Source organism: Spermophilus citellus, assembly GCF_964194105.1.
Source record: "Spermophilus citellus genome assembly, chromosome: 10".
Taxonomy (NCBI): Eukaryota; Metazoa; Chordata; class Mammalia; order Rodentia; family Sciuridae; genus Spermophilus; species Spermophilus citellus.
In genome coordinates, this window is record NC_138197.1 from 70,941,219 (window position 1) to 70,964,055 (window position 22,837).

Genomic DNA, 22,837 nt, shown 5'->3' on the forward strand with positions numbered 1-22,837 from the left:
TATATATATATATATATGGTTTTTGGTGGACACAACATCTTTATTTTATTTGTATGTGGTGCTGAGGATCGAGCGCGCTACTGCTTGAGCCACATCCCCAGCCCTATTATAATTTTTTAATAATTTTTTTTAAATTTTTTTTAAAGAGAGAGTGAGAGAGAGGGGGACAGAGAGAGAGAATTTTAACATTTATTTATTTTTTCTTAGTTCTCGGCGGACACAACATCTTCGTTTGTATGTGGTGCTGAGGATGGAACCTGGGCAGCACGCACGCTAGGCGAGCGCGCTACCGCTTGAGCCACATCGCCAGCCCCATAATTTTTTTTAGTTGTAGATGGACATTTAACTTTATTTATTTTTACGTGGTGCTAAGGATTGAACCCAATATCTCATATGTGCTAGGCAAGCACTTTACCACTGAGCTACAACCCCCCCCTCACCCGCAATTATAATTTTATTGTGATTAAATCTTATTATCTTATCCCAGATTTTTTCTTACAGAGCATCCTTGGAAAAGCAATATTTTTCTGGCTCACTTTCTTACACACACACACACATACACACACACACACATATATATAATATATACATACATATACACACACACACATGGGGGGACAGATATATAGATAGATAGATAGATAGATAGATAGATAGATAATTTGTTTTGTTTGGGTTTTGGTTGTGCTGGGGATTGAACTCAGGACTTTGCACATGCTATATGCTTTAACACTAAAGTACATCCCCAATCCTATTTTCTTAATTGCCAGGCAGTACCCCCAGGAAGAAAAGCGAATAGCCTCCCCCAACCCTCTGTCTCTTTCTCCAGTATTATCTTGTTTTAATGTTTACGATCTACTGGTCATCCCAGAAGGAAAAACTACGCAGAAGAAGCTTTATCTGAATTGACCTTAGTACCGCCCTTGGTGAATATTTTGTTGAACCAATGGAAGAATGAGCGAAGTTCTACAGCAGATATGCAAAGAAGTTCCAGGTCACAGAAGCATCATCTTGAGCACCAGGACTTCAATCAAAATGGAATAGGTGGAATTTTTCCTCAGAGGGCCTAGGCCAGTCAATATTTGCTGCTTTAAATTACCAAGATAAGTGGAGGAGGGATAAATGTGTGTGAGCAACTGAAGACCAGCCTTCTACTTTGGGAACAAGGTATTGGGAGGAGCAGATGAGGATAAAATCTCTGCAAAGAGCCGGTTGTCTTTGGCCCAGGAAAGCTTCTTGACCCCTTTTTATTTCCCCCTTTCCAGGTTATTCTGTGAATGTTTTAGGTTTACAATCACAGTCCAGAGTGTAATCTCAATGTTCAAAGTGGCGGTTAGAAAGCACGTAGAGCTCCCTTGGCCTTGTCAGATGCGAATGCCTAGGGAGCACATATTGGGCCTATTATTATGACTATTATTAATAATAATATTGTGATTAAATATTTATGAAGTGCTCATGCTGTGCTCGATGGTGACCCTCCTACCACATCCCCACCTTCCAGCAACACCCAGGTCTCTAGCCCCGAGTCCCACAAGTCCTCTCGTAGGTTCGTGCGGGTGAATTGTGACAGGTCGCCCTGGCCGCCTCAGCTGGCCCCAGTAACCAGGAACCCAGGCACCCGGGTTCTCCTGTGGGGCGGAATCGGTGGTTCATTCCCGACCAGGGCTTCGGGGACAGAAACCCGGAGCGGCCAGGGCCAGGTTTCCCACCGGGTCCACCTGGCGGCCGCCCCTCCCCGCTGGGTCCAAGTCTGCCCACCGGCGGCCGAGGGCGCGGCCCAGGGTCTGCGGCCCCAGGTGGGCAGCCGCGCGCTGTCCCACTCCCAGAGCTCCCCGCAGCCCTGGCCCGCCATCCCGCCGCCCCGGCCCCGCGGCTTTTTCTCTCTTTATCATAAATATATAAATTATGCTAATTACGGGCATTGCATATTAACCAAACCCGAAACCTCCCCTGCCCGGCCCCCTCCCCCTCCGTGCAAACCCCTCCCCGCCCCGGACCCCGCTACTTACCGGAGCCCGAGCCGCCTTCGCCCCGGGTGCCCGGCGGCCACCGATTAGAGATTCATCTCACAGCCCGGGCCAGGGGACCCGGGCCGGGGCCGGGGCGGCCGCCGCCCGCAGACAAAGAAGCCAGTGCGGCTTGGCTGGGCTCAGCTCGGCCCGGGAGCCGGTCGGGACCCGCCGCCGCCCCCGGGCCCCCAAGCCGGGGCTGGGCAGAGCCGGAGGGGGCTCTGTGGGCTGCGCTGGGAGGAGGGGGACGGCCGGGAAGCGGGAAGGGGAAGGGGGGGCGGTCAGGTATATATTTTTCTTCTTTCCCCCTTTGTAACGGCCCCCCCTTTTCCCTCCCCCCCTTTTTTTCCCTCCTTCTGCTACTTGGATTTTTTTAGCTGCTGCGTCATGAGCATAATTTATGCAAAGAGCTTTGCCGCATGCTGCACCGCCCCCGCCAACCGCCGGGGGCGGCGGTCAGAGAAGGGAGGGGATCTGGGGACCCGGGATCGAGGGACCGTATTGGGGAGCGAATCCTCCGCCCCGACCAGGTTAGGAGATCCCAGAGGTTCTCTCCTGGGACAAGAATAGGGGGTCGGTAGGACTAGTTAGTCAGCCGCCTCCGAGTGCAGCTTGAGGTCGTTTCATTTTGGAACATGGGAGTGGGAGCAGGGAAGTTCTGACTGGGGACCCTATGCCACCTTCCCTTCAAATGAGGGTTGGGGTGGTGAAGGCGGTGACTTTCAGCCGCTTCCTTTCCTTTCTAGGTAGTCAGCCACCCTTAACGGGGAAAGTCAAGTTTATGTCTATTCCCCAACCCCAGAAGAGAGAGAGAACTCAAACACAGCCACGCCATCGTGGAACCACCAAAGCAGCTGTGCCCCCAGCTCCAAATCAAGGAGGGGACCCAGGTCCCTCCACCCTCCTACCTTTACCCCAGGAGCGGTAGTGAGCTGTGTTGTCTAAAGATAACTTCCGGGCCTTCTTGTTCAAGTAGACAAGAAAATGTGAAAAGAAAGACGAAAGTTTAGTGGAATAGAAAAAAAAAAAAAAAAAAAAAAAAACTTCTGCTCTGGTGGCTGTGGGGGTGAGAAGGGTTTGATTTACTTATTGGTTTTTGAAGGTAGGTTTGGGCTAAGAACAGACAGATTTAGGGGTCAAGGGAAAGCAGGTTGGAGTAATACTGGGCAAATGGAAGAGGAAAACCAAGGAAAAGAAAAAGAATGAGAGAAGCTTTGGGGCAGAGGGAGGTTCTGTAGTTTCAGTGAATGGATTTCATAGAGGCAGCCAGCTGTCAGTCTACTCTGCTGGCCTCTTACCTTCCAGCTCCAGCTCAACATTTGGTAGTGTCTGATGAGCTTGAGGTAGATGAATTATAGGTAAAGAGACAGGAAGTGGAGACTGCTTCCCTCCTGAGATTGTTCCTTAAGTCCCCACTACCAAGTGGCTGTAGACCAGGGTGCACACTTTTTCAAGAGGTTACTTGGAACTTGCTCACACCTGGAGGCGCTGCTCACACCTGGAGGCACTGCTCACAGAATCTTGCTTTTTGGGACCTGGCATTATCATTTGCCTGGCCAGCAGAGCTCCCATTGTATCAGCTTGCCCATGGGTTAGGAGTCAGAATGCTTGGGTCTTAATCCCAGCTCTTTCGCCAACAGTCTGGGCAAGCAATTTAACTTCATTTCTTATAAAAGGAAGATAGAGCCCTGAGACCTCACTTTAGTGCCAGCTACTAGGAAGTCTGAGGCAGGAAGATTGCTTGAGCCTTAGGAATTCCAGGACAGCCTGGGCCACACAGCAAGATCCTGTCTCAAAAAAGAAAAAAAAAATTATAATAACTACTTAATAGGGTTAAGTTTAATTGTGAGCTTGTATGTAAAAAGAAAAAAAACTTTGAAAACTGTAACGTCTATACAATTATAAAGCATCATTATCTGTACAATAGTTTGAACCCATTTTATTGGTCCTCTAAAACACTACATGGCATGGTATGACAGCTCTTGGGCTTGTTTGGTCTACAGTCTAGTCTGTCCCTTTGGACTGTAAATTCTTTGAGCACACCAGTTGTGACTTACTCATCTGTATTTCCTACTGCTCTTTATGTGAACAAGGGACACAGTATTGCTACTGAACTTTGTCACATGAAGACAGAAACTCTTAAGTCTATGTGACTTGGTTGGTGTTGCACCTAAATAGATTAAAGACTCTGCATGACATGGATATCTGGGATAGTTTAAAAGAACATATATGATCAGAGAAGCTCAGGGAGACACAGAGTTAATGGGAATCCAAGTTTTCTATGGGAAAAGGAAAACTTACATTGTATACACTTCTTCATTGCTTAAATAGCTCAAGAACCTATGTTACTTTTGTTTCATTTTTCATTGGGATATAATACACTTATCATTGTTTGACTTTTTGTGTGTATGTGTGGTGGTGTTGGGGATTGAACCCAGGGCCTCACACATTTTATGCAAGTGCTCTACCACTGAGCTACAACCCAGCTCATCATTTGACTTATTTTAAACACACACACACACACACACATACACACGTATAGATATATATTTTTGGGGCTTGGGATGGAAGCCAGGATCTTGCACATACTACAAAAGCACTTTACCACTAAGCTATACCCTTGCCCCCCAAACTTTTTAAAAATTTTTAATTCACATATAGTAATTGTACATATTTATTTATTTATTTATTCTTCGTAGTTGTAGATGGACAGAATACCTTTATTTATTTTTGTATAGAGTGCTAAGGATCAAACTCAGTGCTTCACACATGTTTGGCAAGCACTCTGCCATTGAGCCACAGCCACAGCCCCTAATTGTACATATTTATGAGTTGTGACATTTCAACATACGTATATAGAATGTGTGATGATCAATCAGGTAATTGAACCCAGGTATGCTTTACCACTAAGCTACATCACCAGCCCTTTTTATTTTTTTATTTTTGGGCAGGGTCTTATTAAATTATACAGGATGTATTTAAACTTGTAACCCTCCTGCTTCAGCCTCTGAAGTTGCTGGATTATAGGTGTGCTACCATGCCCAGCTCTTTTTTTTCCTCCCTTAAGGGCTGGGAGCAAATCTAGGGCCTCATGCACACCAGGCAACTGCTCTACCACAGAGCTACATCCCAGCACCAGCACTAAAGTACAAAAATCTTTTTTTTTTTTTTTTGGTTGTAGATGAATACAATCACTTTACTTATTTATTTTTATTTGGTGCTGAGGATCAAACCTAGTGCCTTACATGTGCTAGGTGAGCACTCTATTACTGAGCCACAATCCCAGCCCAAGTGCACACCTTGACAAATTTTTACATATAGATCTATGCAATCACCACTCAAAACAAGACAGAGAGGAGCTGGAGTTGTAGCTCAGTGGTAGAGCACTTGCCTAGCATGTGTGAAGCACTGGGTTTGATCCTCAGCACCACACAAAAATAAATAAAATGAAGGTACTCTGTCCATCTACAACTTAAAAAAATATATAAATAAGACAGAGACACTTTCCAATACCTAAGAAAATTCCCTGGTGTTACTCTAGAGAAATTTCCAAAGTAACCATAATTCTGATTTCTATAACATAAATTAGTTTTTCTGGTTCTTGAACTTCATCATATAATTTTTAAATTTGTTCTTTTTAGATATACATGAAAGTAGAATGTATTTTGACATTTCATACATACATGGAGTATAAATTTCCATTCTTGTACAAGATGTGGAGTTACACAGGTTGTGTATTCATATATGAACAAAGGAAAGTTATGTCCAATTCATTCTACTGTCTACATCATATAAATTGAATAAAATAATATGTACTCTTTTGTGTCTGGCTCCTGATGTTTTTGAGATTCGTTCATGTCATCAAGTGTAGTGATTTTATTTATTTATTTTTATTGTTGTGTTGTATTTCATTGCATAATTATACCACAGTTTATCCATTCTGCTATTTTTTGAGTGTTTTGTTTGGCTGGTTCTGATTTTGGATTCTTATGTATAAAGTTGCCATGAACATTCTTAGACAAGTCTTTTGGTGAACATGTGCACTTATTTCTTTGGGGTAAATACTGAAAAGTGGAATTTCTAAGTTTAGGGTACATGTTCAGCATTTGTAGATAATGCTAAATGGTTTTCTAAAGCGTTGGAACCAATTTGTATCCTTACCAGTAATATACAAGAATTCTAGTCCAGTAACATATGAGTCCTAGTTGTTCAACATCCTTATCAATACTTGGTAGCAATACTTAGTAATGGCAATCTTCTTGCAATGAATATATATTATTTTTATATTTAAAAACCCAACAATTGGGCTGGAGGTGTAGTTCAGTGGTGGAGTGCTTGCCCACCATATGCTAGGCCCTGAATTCACTCCCTAGCGCTATAATAAAATACAAAAATAAATAAGCAAACAAGCCAGGCATGTTGGCACACACCTGTAATCCCAGCAATTCAGTAGACTGAGGCAGGAAGATTGCAAGTTTGAGAGGCCAGTTCTGGCAATTTAGCAAGACTCTGTCTATAAATAAATGTATAGATAAATAGTTAGGGTAGGGATGTAGCTCAGTGGTATAGTGCTTGCTTATCACTTGTGAGGCCTCGAGTTCAATTCCCAGCACTGTAAAAACAAAACAAACAAAAAGACCAGTGTAAATATTTCCATGGATAGGTGAGGAGATGTTGCTAGTAGCTTCCTTTTGCTTCTCATACTAAATAAAACTCTTTAACAAGATCCTCCACCCAGCCTATTTTCTTTTTTTCCTTCACTCTGATTTCCCATGCTTTCTGAGATTTCATTAATTCAACAAATACTTATTATCTACTATATGTCAAACACTGGTTTGAGTGCCTTTTAGCAAAAGACAAAACAGACATGTTTCTTAGAATTACAGTAGACTTGGGCTGGGATTGTGGCTCAATGGTAAAGCACTTGCCTAGCATGTGTGAGTAACTGGGTTTAATCCCCAGCACCACATAAAAAAAAAAAAAAAAAAAAAAAAAAAAAAAAAAAAAAAAAAAAAAAACCCTAAATAAACAGTTCATCTACAACTAAAAATATTTGTAGATTTAAAAACTACTGATTTAAAAACAGACATTAAACAAAAAAATATGAATATACCACTATGCACAGGGACTAAGACCACAAGAAGATGATATGAGAGAGCAGGGAAGACTTCTCTGAAGAAGTCACCTATAAGGGAAGGCCTGAAAGATGGGATAAGGAGGAGGGAGAAAGAACAGCATAGGCAGCAGTGATGAGGGAGGAAAGAGCTCAGGAAATGGTTTGGGAAACTGAAAGTGGTTTAGTGTGACCATGTCTTAGTCTGTTTGCCTGCTATTTAAAAATTATAGACTGACTGTCTTATAACCAAGAAATTTATTTATCCCCATTCCAGAGACTGGGGGGACCTTGAGATCAAGGTGTTGGCTAATTTGATATCTTGTGATGACCCATTTCCAACTTCACAGGTAGCCATCCTCATGTGGTAGAAGGGAGGCTGGGAAGCTCTCTGGGTCCCTCCCACTTTTTTTTTTTTTTTTTTTTTTTTTTTTTGCTACCAGGGATTGAATTCAGGGGCACTTAACTACTGAGTCACACCCCAAGATCTTTTTTATATTTAATTTAGATATAGGGTCTCTAAGATACTTAGGGCCTTGATAAATTGCTGAGGCTGGCTTTGAATTCGAGATCCTCCTGCCTCAGCCTCTGGAGCTGCTGGGATTACAGGCATGTGCCACCACACCCAGCTCTGGTTCCCTTTTATAAGGGCATTAATCTCACGCCCTCATGACCTAATCACCTCCCAGAGGCCCCATCTCCAAATTGGAGCTTAGGATTTCAACATATAAATTTGGAAAAATACAAACATTTAGTCTAAAGCAAGCAGGAATACGGCAGCAATAGAAAGGATCACACAAAACCATTCTTTCATTTTGGGTAGAGAAAGCCCAAGTCAGGCAGATTTGGCCATATATTCCTCTATTCTCTCAAATTAATCGGTCTCTTTTTGCTTTACAAACTCCACTGAAGATTTTACCTCCTATAAAAAGCCTTCTTGAATAATACCACATTGTTCCAATTAATGTTATTACTTTAATTACATTATTGTTCTAATAACTTCATCATAAAATTTGTAATTTTTAGGCCCTTTACTGTTTCTCGAGAGTGTTTACATGGTTTACCTAACACATGAATGACCTTGTGTTTCCTTATGAAGGGCCTTATGTCTCCTCTTTCTTCTGAAGTCCTCCAAGCACCCAACAGGAGAGATGCTTTGTTAACATTGTCTTCCTTGGCACTGTGTTCAGAAAGCTCCTGGAATTTAAGTAGAAAAGCCGTGGGTTCCCATCTAACCTGACTTGTGAACAGACCCAGTTTCAGGTCTTCTAAAACTTGTCATAAATCAACCAAGTTCTTTTTTTTGTGTGTGTGTGGCAGGTGCTGGAAATTGAACCCAGGGCTTCATGCATGCTAGGCAAGCACTTTTCTACTGAGCTATATCCCCAGCCCAAAGCAACCAAGTTCTCCCAGGATCCACGTGTATTTTCCCACATGCTTGCCTCCCCTCCACAGGCCAAGTTTGCCCCTCCCCCACTCTAACCATCAGATTAGAGGTCCCTACTGCCTAGGGAATAAGACTAGGGCAGGTGGGACTGAGTGGAAGGTAGGTCTGCAGGAAAACAAACAAAAACCCTCTCATTTTTTTTTAAGAGAGAGAGAGGTAAATTTTTTTTTTAAATATTTTTATTTTTTAGTTCTCGGCGGACACAACATCTTTGTTGGCATGTGGTGCTGAGGATCAAACCCGGGCCGCACGCATGCCAGGCGAGAGCGCTACCGCTTGAGCCACATCCCCAGCCCAGCCCTCTCATTTTTGAGGAGAGGAAAAGCAGCAGTGCCTTTCCAAGGGCTTCTAGGTCAGTTTGCATAAAAGAAAGAGGCAGTTATCAGTCATGGCTTGCCTTATTGAAATCCTGTCAGGATAAGGGGCCATGGAGGAGAAGGTCCCTGAAAGCTATTAACAATGAATGCAAGAATATCTTAAGATGAGAAGCCAGAGTTTGGGGAAAATTGTGTATGACAAGGAATATGGCTTATGCATGCTCTGGTTTTTGTAGACTTCCACCTCCTGTCCTGAAATGCATACAGCATCTTATTCTATTTAATTTCAGCAATGATGTAAAACTGTATTGCTGGGCTGCTGTCACTGTCTCTGACAGATTGCCCTACCAGCTGAAAGGGTAAATATGGTTTTCTGTTTTTTTTTTTTTAACTTTCTGTACTGTAAAAAGGTGAGGAACATTTTAGCTCATAAATTATTTACCAAACCTCACAGGCATAATAGGCTGTGTGCATATTCATCAGTCTATCATCCATTATTCATAAGAAGTTCACTTCAACTGTTAGAAGAAAATGAGGTTGTTGATTGAAATGCTGAAGAAATGTGGGCTTTTGTCCTCCTCCCTCCTTTCTCCCCTCTAAGTCTGGAAGTTTCCATCAAAAATTATATTATAGGGGAAAAATTATTCCTGACATATAGAAGTATTGATATAGGAAAAGAAAGCTTAGAGTAGGAAATAAATTGGCAGAATCAACCACCATTCATTTAACATGGTCAGATAAAGACCTCTGACTCTTGCTTTCCCAGTCACTGTGCCCAGAAAATAGCCAAACTGGTCCTGTTTCTTGAAACAAAAGGGCAGCTTCAGCAAATCTGATAGAGTTATTGTCTATATAAACTAGATACTGGTTGCACTCTATAGCCTAAGAAATATTTATTATCTTCTTTTTAAATATTTTTGTTTTAGTTTTAGGTGGATACAATATCTTTATTTTACATTTATGTGGTGCTGAGGATCGAACCCAGTGCCTCATGCATGCTAGGCGAGCACTCTACCACTGAACCAAAACCCCAGCCCCTTTATTATTATCTTCTTACTTGACCCTCACACTAGGTCTTGAAGGTAGAAATAATTTTCAGAATGAAAAAAATACTTAAAAAACTGAGAAAAAGAGAAAATGGAAACTCACAAGTTAAGTGACATGTCCAAGGCCACATACAGAAAGAGCAAAAGTATGAGTGAACTTGAACCTAAATTTCCTTCCATATCCCATATTCGTTATACTTCCGAAGTACTTTGAATATTAAAGCCACTGTTTCCAAAATATAGATATTTCACAGTTTTCATTGACTTTATTATTTTTCTTTCCTTCCCCTGCCCCCAGCACTGGGGATTGAAATAGGGGTGCTGTACCACTGAGCTACATCTACATCTCCAGTCCCTATTATTTCAAGACAGATTCTCACAAGGTTGCTGAGATTAGCATTGAACTTGTGCCTCAGCCTCCTGAGAAGCTGAAATTAAATGAGGGTTCCACTACACCTAGCCAGCAATTACATTCTTTAAGCCATAGTTTTCCTATTTGAAAAAAGGAGATACTATATTTTTTAAAATTATTTTTTTTAATTTATATATGACAACGGAATACATTACAATTCTTATTTGGAGATATTATCTTAAACAGGATAATGTATATAAGATCCAGGGGTCTAAATTTTCCTCCATCTTGAGTCACCTCTTTTTATTGACCCTCTCTCCCATTCCGCCCTGGACCACTCACTTAGTATCTGGTCTCAGCCTGGAATTCCTGGTTTGGTTCCTTTGGATGAAATGCAACTACAGTCATAGTGGGACACAGGTGTGAATTCTCCCCAACATGACTATACAAGGTTGTTTTTTTAATTTTTGTTTTTTCAGTGCTGGGGACTGAACACAAGACCTTGCACATATTAGGCATGCTCAACTACTGAGCTGCATATCTAGCCCCACAAAGTTGTTAAAGTTGTTCTTTACTGCAGAGGTAAGGGATAACTGAAGAGAATTACAATAATGGAAAGTATTTAAACTTTGGTTTTGAGTTTTAATTTTCCCAACATTTCAAATGTAAAACAGCCAAGAAATTCAATTTTTCTTTTCTTTTTTTTTTTGTACAGAGATTGAACCCAGGGGTGCTTAACCATGGAGCCACATCCCTACCACCCCACCTTTAAATATTTTTATTTTGAGACAAGGTCTTATTAGGTTGCTTACAATCTTGCTAAGTTGCTGATGCTAGCTTTGAACCTGCTATCCTTATGCCTCAGCCTCCTGAGCTGCTGGGCTTACAGATGTGTGCAACTGCATCTGGCAAGAAGTTGAGTCTTAATTAGGGGGTGTAAGGACCCTACATGAATGGATCCCAGACCATAACTTGGCTTCCTGTCCTCAGGTCTACTTCTGTCCCCAGGAAATTCTCCTTCAAACTTCCATTCATTTCTAGGAAGCCCCAGATGCTTCTTCCCTCTGGTCCCTCAGCTATCCCCAGAAGGACATTTCTCCAAATCTGACAGTTTAGCTTAGATTCTGGACAACACCTCAGAGGGTGAGAAGGGTGTGTGTGTGTGTGTGTGTGTGTGTGTGTGTGTGTGTGTGTGTGTATGTGTGTGAAGGAAGAGGTTCCATAGTGGCCTTGTAGGAATAAGCTTTGGGCACAGTCTATCCATCAGAATTGTCTATGGAAGACTGGTATCCCTTTGAGTATCCTGGCCATATTGAGACACAAATGAGGCTCTGCTCTTCTGCTCTTCTGAGTGCCCTGGGTAACTTTTGGAACACACACACACACACCTCTCAAAGAAAAAAATGAATTCTAAACCCCCAAACCAGAACATTTTGGTATGCATTGATATCAGACCATTGCATTTTTAATAAGCCAAATAATACAAATGAGTTGGGATTTCACAGGGAGAAAATTGACCACAACCAAAAAAGAAGAGACCCCTGAGACTTCCTAGGCTGCCCCAGCCATGGTGGAGTTAGTGTTTTACATTCATTATGCAGAGCAGTATCTGCGCCTTTCCTATAGTGGCTTGCCAGGAATAAGAAAGCAGGGTCCACTTCTGAGCCATATATCTTATAATAACTGTTCCCTTTGTGACACAAAAACCAGCTAAGACTTTGAAAAGGTTATTTCAAAAAGCCTGACTGGATTCTTAAACAAAGCTCCAACCTTCCTCTTTGGGCTGGGAAATAGGAGGTTATTCTGTTCTTCTAGTTACATAAGTAAAGAACATAATACATTGTAAGTGTTCAATAAATATATACTAAAAAATTCTAATCAGTCCAACTGAGACCAGGGGGCTTAGCAGGAAAAGTCACTGTCTTAGATCCTGTCTCAAAATAAAACTCTAAAAATATGAGAGACTGGGTAATTTTTTTTTTTTCTTGGTATCAGGGATTGAACCCAGAGGCACTTAACTACTGAGCCACATCCAAGCCCATTTTTTATTTTGAGACAGGGTCTTGCTAAGTTACTCAGGGCCTTGCTAAATTGCTGAGGCTGGCTTTGAACTTATAATCCTCCTGCCTAAGCCTCCAGAGTTACTGGGATTACAGGTGTGTGCCATTGTGTCCAGCGAGACTGGATAATTTGGAAAGTAGTTTATTTGGCTCATGATTCTGGTGATTGGGGTGCCAATGTTCTGGGAAGGCTGTGTCACATGATGAAGCCTAAAGGGAACTGGTAGTGTTCAGAAAGGGACAAGTACTAGGGATAGTTTGGGTTTATAATATCCCACTCTCAAAAGAGCTAGTTGGGGGCTGGGGATCAATTGATAGAGTGCTTGCCTCGCATGCACAAGGCCCTCGGTTCACCCTGGATTCAATCCCCAGCACCACACACACACACACACATAAAAGAGCTAGTCTGGTCACATAAGATCTGACCTATTGCCACAAGAACAGCATGGGCGATGCCTTATCCTAATCACCTTCTACTAGGTCCCACCTCTGAAAGGTCCTATAACAACTGATATACTAGAGACTGAGCTTCTAGCACATAAATCTTTGGGGGACAAACCATATCAAAATCACAGCAGTCATCATTGTTTCCTGAATTTCTTACCACAGCTTACTCATATCCAATATGGCATTTACTGAGTTCTGTTGTAATTTTCCATATGCTGTAATTTTCCATCTAGCATTTATCTTGACCAAGGAACATTCTGTGTGTGTGTGGGTATCAGGGATTGAACTCAGGGGCACTCAACCACTGAGCCACATCCCCAGCCCTTTTTTTTTGTGTTTTACTTAGAGACAGGGTCTCACTGAGTTGCTTACACCTTGCTTTTGCTGAGGCTGGCTTTGAACTTGTGATCTTCATGCCTTAGCCTCTGAGCTGCTGGGATTACAGGCATGCACCACGGTGCCTGGCCCAAGGCATACTAAGAGTTCATTAGCCATCATCTTTGATTTTTTTTTCCTCTTCTTCATCCTATTATTATTGTTATTATTGTTATTATTATTATTATTGTTATTATTACAGCAGCAGCAGCACTAGGGATTGAATCCAAGGGTGTTTTACCACTGAACCACCTCCCCAGACCTTTTTATTTTTTATTTTGAGACAGGGCCTTGCTAAGTTGCCCAGGTTGGCCTTGAACTTGGGATCCTTCTGCTTTCGACTACTGAAATGTGCCACCACTGGCTTTCCTTTCTTATTTAAAAAATATCTTGGAGAACTTTCTCATTCTTTGCTACAGCCACATGGTATTTCATTATCTGTATATACTAAGAGTTATTTTACCAGTTTCCAATTCATGGACACATAGGTTATTTCTAATCTTTTGCTATTAAAAAAAAAATCCTGCAACAAACAACTCTATACATACCGGTGTTTCTCCTGAGTACAAATAAATCTTTAGGAATCATTTCCAGAAGTGGAAATGGTATGTTTACAATTTTGATAGATATTGGCAAATTCACCCTATAGGTATCATACCAATTTACACTCCCACCATAAATAAATTAGAATGTCTGTTTATCCACAGCCCTGAAAATAATGTTAGCAAACATTTGGATTTTTGCCCATCTGATAATGGTATCTGTGTGGTTTTAATTTGCTGCTTTCTTATGATGACTGAGGCTAAACATTATTTCATATGTTAGGAGGCTATTTGTTTTTCCTCTTCTGTGAACTCTCTGTAAATATTATTTGCTATTATTTGTTGATTATATGCCTACTGATTTCTAGGAGTTCCTGATATGCAGGGATATTATATGAATTGCAAATATCTTTTTCTGGTTTGTCATTTGTCTTTTGACTTTATGGAGTTTTCAACCCTGCCATTACTCCTGTTAATTAATGCTGAACATTAATCCTGATAGTCCAGTTGTTTCTATCTCCTAATCAATCTGGAATTCCCCCACTTCTCTCTACTGCCACTTCACTAGGCCAGTCTGCCATGATCCCTTACCTAAAAGACGTTTCTTGGAATCTAATGGGGATTAGATTCCACCTCTTGCTCCCCTTTTCTTTCTTTTTGGTGGTACTGGGGCACTCTACCACTGAGTTACACCCCCAGCCCTTATTATTTTTAATTATTTATTTTTAATTTTGACACAGGGTTTTTGCTATGTTGCTTAGTGCCTCACTAAGTTGCTGAGGTTGGCTTTGAATTTGTGATCCTCCTGCTCCTGAGTTGCTGGGACTATAGGAATGTGGTAACATGCCCAGTTTACCCCTATTAATACCTCTTCTGCATTCTATAACTAGAGAGGTTTTTTTTTCCTGAGTCATCTTCTTATTTGTGTGTGTGAATGTATGTGTGTTGCTAGAAATCAGATCCAGGGTGGGCTGGGGTTGTGGCTCAGCAGTAGAATGCTCACCTAGCATGTGCGAGGCCCTAGGTTCAATCCTCAGCACCAAATAAAAAAAATAAAATAAAACAAAGGTATTGTGTCCAACTACAACTATTACAAATAATCCTGCAATAAACAACTGAAAAAATAAATATTTGAAAAAGAAAAGAAATCAGACCTAGGTGCTAGTTAGGTGCTCTACGTTTGAGCTACATTTTCGGCTCCTTATTTTTTATTATTTTAAATTGGTGCATTAAAATTTTAATTTTGAGACAGGGTCTCACTAAGTTGTTTAGGCCTCACTGAGGTTACTGAGGCTGGCTTTGAACCTGCAATCCTCTTGACTCAGCCTCCCAAGCTGCTGGGATTACAGATGTGTGATGCTGTGCCCAGCTGCCTGATAAGACTTTTTAAAAAATAAAAATATAGCCAGCATACCTGTAATCCCAGCAACTTGGGGAGACTGAGGCAGGAGGATAGCAAGTTCAAGGCCAACCTGGGCAACTTAATATGAACCTGTCTCAAAATAAAATTTAAAAAGGCTAGGAATGTAGCTCTGTGGTAAAGTGCCCCTGATTTCAATCCCCAGTATTACAAAAAGAAAAAGACATGATCCTGGATCACCATGGCACACACGTATCATCCCAGACACTCAGGAAATTGAGGCAGGAGGATTACAAGGCCAGCCTGGACAACCTAATGAGACCCTTTCTCAAAAAAAGGCTGGGGATGTAGCCCAGTTTGCAAGGCCCTGGTTTTGATCCCCAGTATCCTCCTCTTGCCTGCTCTACACAAACAGCATGATCATGCCGCTCTCCTGTTTAAAACTCTTCAGTGGCTTGTCAGTGCCTAGGATAGAATCCAGTGTCTTCATATAGGCTTTTACATGGGCTCTAGAGTGTTCATGCAGGTTCTGTCTCCTATCTACCTCTTCAGCTTTATTTCTTGCCAATCCCCACCAGTCCTTACCAGTTGTATTCCGGCCATACTGACCTATTTTCATGCCCTTTTTCTCTATAAGCTCTCTCTCTTCTCTAGGACTTTGCAAATGTTATCCCCTCTTCTATCCACTCACCCTTCAAATTTTTTTAAAAATATTTTTAGTTGTTGATGAACATAATATCTTTATTTATTTATCTATTTCCATGTAGTGCTGAAGACTGAATCCAGTGCCTCACATGTGCTAGACAAGCACTCCATCACTGAGCTACAACCCCAGCCCTCACCCTTCAGATTTCAACTCAGACATCATTTCTACCAGGAAAACTTCCCTGAGCACAGTCGAAGAGATTGGGTGTCTCTATATATGATTTCATAGGCTTTTTCAATGCCCAAGTCTCAAAATGATAAACAAAATACCCAAACACCTTGTAGAAGACACTGACCAATCTAAGGGCAACCTGAAGGAATGTTAGCTAGGTCCAAGGGGGTTCCTGGGTACCAAGGGTTAACCTATTAGTCACTGGACCATGGAGAGGTCCTGGGAAGGACCATCCCATAGGAATATCTAAAATTATTTTTTTCTTTTTTTGAAGTATTGGGGATTGAACCCAGGCATGTTTTATCCTGAGACACATCCCCAATGTCTTTTTATTTGGGGACAGGGTCTTACTAAGTTGCCATGGCTAGCCTCTAACTTCTGATCCTGCTGACCCAGACTCCTGGGTAGCTTGAATTACAGGAGTACACAACCATGCCTGGTTGAATTATTTAATTTTTAGCATTAATAGGGCCTGACCAGAATTTTCAAGCTTATTATCAAATCTGTCCATTTCTCCTTCCTCTCCCTTTTGTTCTTTTTCTCCCCTAAAACAGAATCTAGATTTGAGCTGGAGGTGAAACAAGGACTGTGTGATCTCTTTGGCAAATGATGAAACTGAGACCCTTGGGAGGCAACAGATTAAAAACAATGATTGGCTTGTGAAGTCAAGTAGACCTGAATTTAGATTTTGCCTATGCAGTTGTGTATTTAGTTCAGATACTAACATGTCTGAAATATAGCTCTTTTACCTGCACATTCCTCAGAGACTGCTATGAACATTAAATGAACGCACCTGTTACAGTGTCTGACTCATACATAGTAGGGAATAAGTGGGAGCTGATTAGATGAGGATCAAGGTCAGTTAATTAGTAGCAGAGTCTGTTTTTTCTGCCCTGAGATGGGGGCTCATTATGTTGTCCAGGCTGGCATTAAGCTGGATTTAAATAATCCTCCCACCTCGGTACCCCAAGTAGCTAGAACTACAGATGTGTACTACTGTGCCTGGAAGAATTAGTATCTTGATACTGAGTCTACCTCCTGAACTCTTATTGACATGGACTACTACAGTGAACACAATATCAGGGGTCCTGAGGTCTCAGAAGGAGACATAGGGAAGTTTCCTTTCCTGTACTCATTCCTTTTTTTTTTTCCCCCTAGTTCCTGATCACTGAGTAGGAGTGAAGGCAGATTAGTGACCTCTTCCATTTTCAAGCTTTGAATTGAGATCACTTAGGATCTGGCTTGGAAAAGTTAGGATACAGAGAAGATTTGCCTGGTCTGACCTCCAAGGAATTATTTATTAGTTTATTCACCAATTACTGATTGCAAACATCATGTAAAGAAAAAATGCTAGGCCTTGGGGATGACAGTCCACTAAAAAGAGTGCTTTTCAAACTGTAGGTCCTGACTTGTTAGTGGGATGTGAAACAATCAGAACTGAGGAGACAAAATAGGAGAAAATAGAAAATATCACAGTGTACTGTACATAGAAGGGTAAGTACTAATGTTGCTTTAGTTAGTTATAAACGTGTACTGCGTCATGATTTAAAGTGTATTACTATGGATTTCATCAAAAAATGTTTGCAAGTCCCTGAATTAGAAAGCTTAATGTCTGGCCTTTGTAAGTGACCTACAAATAAATTATTGAATAAGTGAATGTCTTAAATTACCATTTAGTGGGCTTTTGTTTTTGTACTGGGATTAAATTCAGGGGTGCTTTACCACTAAGCTATATCCCCAGCCTTTTTATTTCTATTTTGAGACAGGTTGTCCAGGTTGGCCTTAAACTTGAGATCCTCCTGCCTCAGTTTCCTAAGTCACTGGGATTACAGGTGCCTAACTTACTTTTCAAGTATCTTAGTCATACCAAGTAGTGTGTGTTGATTAAACATAAAAACAAAACCAAAGCAAAACAACAAAAACACTGACCTGGGAACCTGGGAGCTCTGACAAAAAACATGACTCTGTAAATAGCTTGTTAATGTGTGAAGGTGGGGAAAATGTCTTTTGATCAATTCTCTAATTTTAAAACCAGGAATGCTCAAACAAGCTCTGCTTGCCACATAGGACTGTTGTGAAAACTGTGAAGACCAGATGAGATTGTTTCAGAGTATTCTGCAAACTGTGATGCAATACTGGTCAAAAGCAAGGGTTTAGGGACTGGGGTTGTGGTTCAGTGGTTGTGGTTCAGTGGTGGAGCACTTGCCTGTATTCTGAGGCTCTGGGTTCGATCCTCAGCGCCATATAAAAATAAATGAATGAAAATAAAGATGTTGCACCTAATACAACTAAAAAATATTTTTAAAAAACCAAGGTTTTACCCAGTTGAAGTAAGTATGGCTCTTTTTATTGGTTTAATTAACTAACCAGAAAATATTCATCAGGATTCTAATGTTATTGAGGGCTATTCTCTCCAAAGCCCTCCTGTCTTAGATGTTTTTCTACCTATTCTAATAAGAATAATATAGAATGTAAACTCCACAAGATTATAGTGTTGGGCTGTTTTGTTTAGCTCCATCTCCTTACTTGTGCAAAACAGGTGCTCAGCAGATATTTTTGAATGAAGAAAGGGAAAAAAATTAATCGCTGTCCTTCAAGACAATTAAATTTGAGGTGAAACAACATACAAATATCCACAAGGCACCCAGGCAGGTCACCTGCAACAGGTGCCAAAGAAAGGGTAGGGCCTCAGAACACAGCTAGCTCTTGCGGAGCACCACAAAACACAACTCCCTCCTTTAAGCGAAAAAGTCAGGAACACACAGAAGTAACCATCCACAGCTAGTAGTTGGTACAAAACAGCAAAGAGTCCTGGGAGGGTCTACTTCAAGAAAGGACAGTGTGAACTGTACTAGCAAAATAAATATTTCCGGAGCTGAAGCTGACACTGGGCTTGGTGGAAAAGTAATGCAAAACAGACCAAGACTTGGGGAAAATATTTTAAGCAGTTTGGAAAATGCGTAGTAACCTATGCCTCTTGTGGAAAGATTGCCAAGGTGAGGCGACCTTGAGTTAGTGAGCGTAGGCAGAAAAAGGTTTCGGGGAATGGTTTCACCGTCCAGCCTCCGAGCGTCAGACCGAGAGAACAGACCCTGTTTCGATACTATACCTGTATATATTTGGTTTTCCTCCAGTAGAGGGATAGGGGTGGGGGTAGAAGTCTAGGGCGTCTGGGAGGGGCCACGCGGGCCCTGCCCTCAAGGACTGGAGGCCGGGCGAAGGGGCGGGGCTTCCGGCGGCAACGGCACTTGGGCGTCGGGTGACGCCGGGCGGGCGGATCGTCACGTGACACGGAAGTGACTCCGAACAGGAAGAGGACGAAAAAAATAACCGTCCGCGACGCCGAGTCAAACCGGACCCGCAGCCACCATGAACAGCAAAGGCAAGGACTAGGGGCGACTGGGGCCGTCGCAGGGGTAGTGCGGGTCGGGAGCGAGCAGATTCGGAGCCCAGGGTCAATAAACGCCAGGTCTGGGACGGGCTGCGCCGCGCCCCTCGGCCGGCCGCAGTCCTGGGGGCTGCAGCTGACGCCTTCGTCATTGCTTAACTACCGCTGCTCGCTTCGTCCCAGTCCTTTAGCTCTTAAACTCTGTGGCGCAGTTTGGAGCTGCGGGCTCCGATGTGTGGGGGGGCCTTGTCATGATGGACATCTTCAGGAGCAAATGGGGAGCTAGAGCAGGGATTAGGGTGGGCCAATGGAGAGCTGGCAGAGGCGGGGCGCCCCGCTTAAGAACAACAGGCAGGGCACCGGACTTAACTAGTCAAGTGCCGGTTGGTGGGCGGCCGGGGCCTACAAGGACCCTTTCCCCCTTTCTTGCGCATTCTTTGCCCTTCACTGGCGAGGCTAGATTTTACCCCTGCCCCTGTGATTGTACCAATGTATTTTCCAGAACATCCCTTTCACTTTTTCCCGGTCTAGGGTTCACTTCCATTCACGTACTCTCTTTATTTGGAAGTCGACCTTGAATAAGAATCTGCGAGGCAAATAATTAGAACCACCGTTACTCATAAAGTCTGGGGTGGTTACAGCTGGGCCTGTGAAGACTACTCAAGAGCAGAAGCACCGTAGATACATCAACAGTCCAGAACCTCAGGAACGGGTCCCCAGATTTGTCCTGCATTCCGGAGGGGGCCCGTTTAGATTTTTCCTTTACATCAGTATGCTAGTGGGAACAGCGCCTTTCCTGTCCAGTCAGAACCCAGCACCTTCCATTTATAAAGATACAAAGACAATGCTTATTTTCTTGGCTTCAGAAGTCAAGCCCTCTGGAGTAGTCTATAAATCTTCTGCTTGCTTCCACTAAGTTAGCTGTAGGGTATGTCTTGCTTAATTTTGGTAGCTCTGTATAGTAGGCAACCTATATTTTTTCTTGTCCTCCAGGTCAGTATCCAACGCAGCCAACCTACCCAGTGCAGCCTCCTGGGAATCCGGTATACCCTCAGACCTTGCATCTTCCTCAGGCTCCACCCTATACTGATGCTCCACCTGCTTACTCAGAGGTACTTTGAGTTTATCAAACTTGAACTGGTTGAGAATACTGTTGGACCATATTTTCAGTCCTTAAGTCTGCTCTTAGAAACAGAAGTGTCCACATGAGCAATTTAAAACAAAATCCAGCAATTTGTTGGAGTTGAGACTGCATTATCTGACTATTTTATGTTATTCAGCAAGTTATTCTGTACAGGTTGCTGTTAAGAAGATGAGTTTGTGGGCTTTTAGCCTAACACTGGCTATAGCAGGAAATGATCCAGAATATTGAATGCCAGTGGAAAAACAACTTGTATAACATAAAAAGTGTAATCTGCATATGGAGAGTTAAGAATTGACTTGATAAAGAGATTTCAAGTAGATATGTCACAGAGTAACATTTTGCTTTCTCTTCTGCCCCTTTTAGCTCTATCGTCCGAGCTTTGTGCACCCAGGGGCTGCCACAGTCCCTACCATGTCAGCTGCATTTCCTGGCGCCTCTCTGTATCTTCCCATGGCCCAGTCTGTGGCTGTTGGGCCTTTAGGTTCCACAATCCCTATGGCTTATTATCCAGTTGGTCCCATCTATCCACCTGGTTCAACAGTGCTGGTGGAAGGAGGGTATGACGCAGGTGCCAGATTTGGAGCTGGGGCTACTGCTGGCAACATTCCTGTGAGTATGACCTTATCAGAAGAAACTCAGCCCATATATTTTAACATTTTGCAGTGACTTCATTCTCTTATTATCCTGGAAAATCATTGCCAGTATTAGTGCAACTATTGCTATCCGATAGGCAGAAAGTGGTCAGGGGGCAGTAGAACTGTGGCAAGTGATGAGCATCTGGCACATTCACTGGGGTCTGAGTTAACCAGATTGCTTTGTTTTCTTGCCTCATGAGTCCTGCTTGCTGCTTTTCCAGTTCATTTTGGTACTGCAAACTAGTCGAGTAATGCTCTTCATTCATTCCATAAGCATTCACCTGATATTTGCTATCAGCATGATATTGTATTAGGAACTGGATGATTAAAAAAGTAGAATGCATAATCCCTAGAAAGTAGCTTTTAGAAAGACAGGGATTTTAATTTTCAGTGTCTCCTGCTTAGTTCCCCAGTGCATGGGATTTAGAGCCCACATGGTCTTTGCTAAGGCCATCTACTCAGGAACCATATGCTAGAGATGAAGTGGAAATAGTGTCATTAGCAAACCTTTAGTTAGTATAGTGGTCTGATTAAAAACTAGAGGGCTAGGATGTAGCTCATTGGTAGAATGTAGGTTTAGGTGTGCAAAGCCCCTCAGCACCCCCAAAACACAACTACCTAGGGATCCTGCGAGATCTGTCCCTGTTTTGGGAAAATGAATAGGAGTGATTTTCTACCCTGAAAATTATTTTGGGGCTGGTATCCATAGGCTTAATCTTGGAGCTAGAACTCTTTGAATGAGTGATAGACTCCCTTTCCTGTTTGCATCTTGGGTTCACAGAGAAAATACACCAGCTTTAGAACTCAATGTGGTGGCAGCACTAGCTCCTTAAATGCTATTGGTTAGCACTCTGCCATCTTCTTAAGGTACTCTGCTTCACCCATGTCTTCTTCCCTTTGCCCATTCTACCTGTCCTTTCCTTTCAGCCTCCGCCTCCTGGATGCCCTCCCAATGCTGCTCAGCTTGCAGTCATGCAGGGAGCCAACGTCCTCGTAACTCAGCGGAAGGGAAACTTCTTCATGGGTGGCTCAGATGGTGGCTACACCATCTGGTGAGGAACCAAGGCCGCTTCTGTGCCGGGAAAGACATCACATACCTTCAGCACTTCTCACAATGTAACTGCTTTAGTCATATTAACCTGAAGTTGCAGTTTAGACACATGTTGTTGGGGTGTCTTTCTGGTGCCCAAACTTTCAGGCACTTTTCAAATTTAATAAGGAACCATGTAATGGTAGCAGTACCTCCCTAAAGCATTTTAAGGTAGGGGAGGTGTCCATTCATAAAATGAATGTGGGTGAAGCAGCCCTAAGGATCTTCCTTTAATTCCTCTGGAGTAATACTGTACCATACTGGTCTTTGCTTTTAGTAATAAAACATCAAATTAGGTTTGGAGGGAACTTTGATCTTCCTAAGAATTAAAGTTGCCAAATTATTCTGATTGGTCTTTAATCTCCTTTAAGTCTTTGATTTATATTTCTTGTTAAATGAAATGCATTAGTTGTCTGCCTCTTCCTTTCCATCCATCCTCTGCCTCATGTGCCATCTCCAACCCTAGTCTTCCATTCCTCCCACCAATCTCCATTAAATCATTAAATCAGTGGTGCAGGACAGAAAGCCAGTCAGACTTGTTTCCTTCTCTCCTTGCACTTCTCCCCACTTGCCATCTTTTAACTCGTCTTTCACAAGGATCCTCTGAAACCCCCTCTGTGCCCCAAGCGCATTGC

General features: G+C 42.4%; 2 protein-coding genes across 7 annotated transcripts in view; one reads left to right on the plus strand and one right to left on the minus strand.

The window, feature by feature from the left end:
- The window catches only part of POU6F1 (POU class 6 homeobox 1), a 29,569-nt gene extending 27,002 nt beyond the window's left edge, over window positions 1-2,567 (minus strand). Inside the window, exon 1 of one of the 6 annotated variants that reach the window (XM_081312013.1) lies at window positions 2,010-2,567. The gene's annotated coding sequence lies outside the window, so the exon portion shown is untranslated. The remainder of the gene's footprint in view (window positions 1-2,009) is intronic. The other 5 variants (XM_081312015.1, XM_081312014.1, XM_081312011.1 and 2 more) reach the window with 5 other exon arrangements.
- Window positions 2,568-19,180: 16,613 nt separating this feature from the next.
- Window positions 19,181-22,307, plus strand: DAZAP2 (DAZ associated protein 2). The gene is made up of 4 exons (XM_081310598.1): window positions 19,181-19,327; window positions 20,327-20,445; window positions 20,841-21,086; window positions 22,040-22,307. The coding sequence occupies exons 1-4, from the start codon at window positions 19,315-19,317 to the stop codon at window positions 22,166-22,168; spliced, it is 507 nt and encodes a 168-aa protein (XP_081166724.1). The 5' UTR covers window positions 19,181-19,314; the 3' UTR covers window positions 22,169-22,307.
- Window positions 22,308-22,837: the final 530 nt, after the last annotated feature.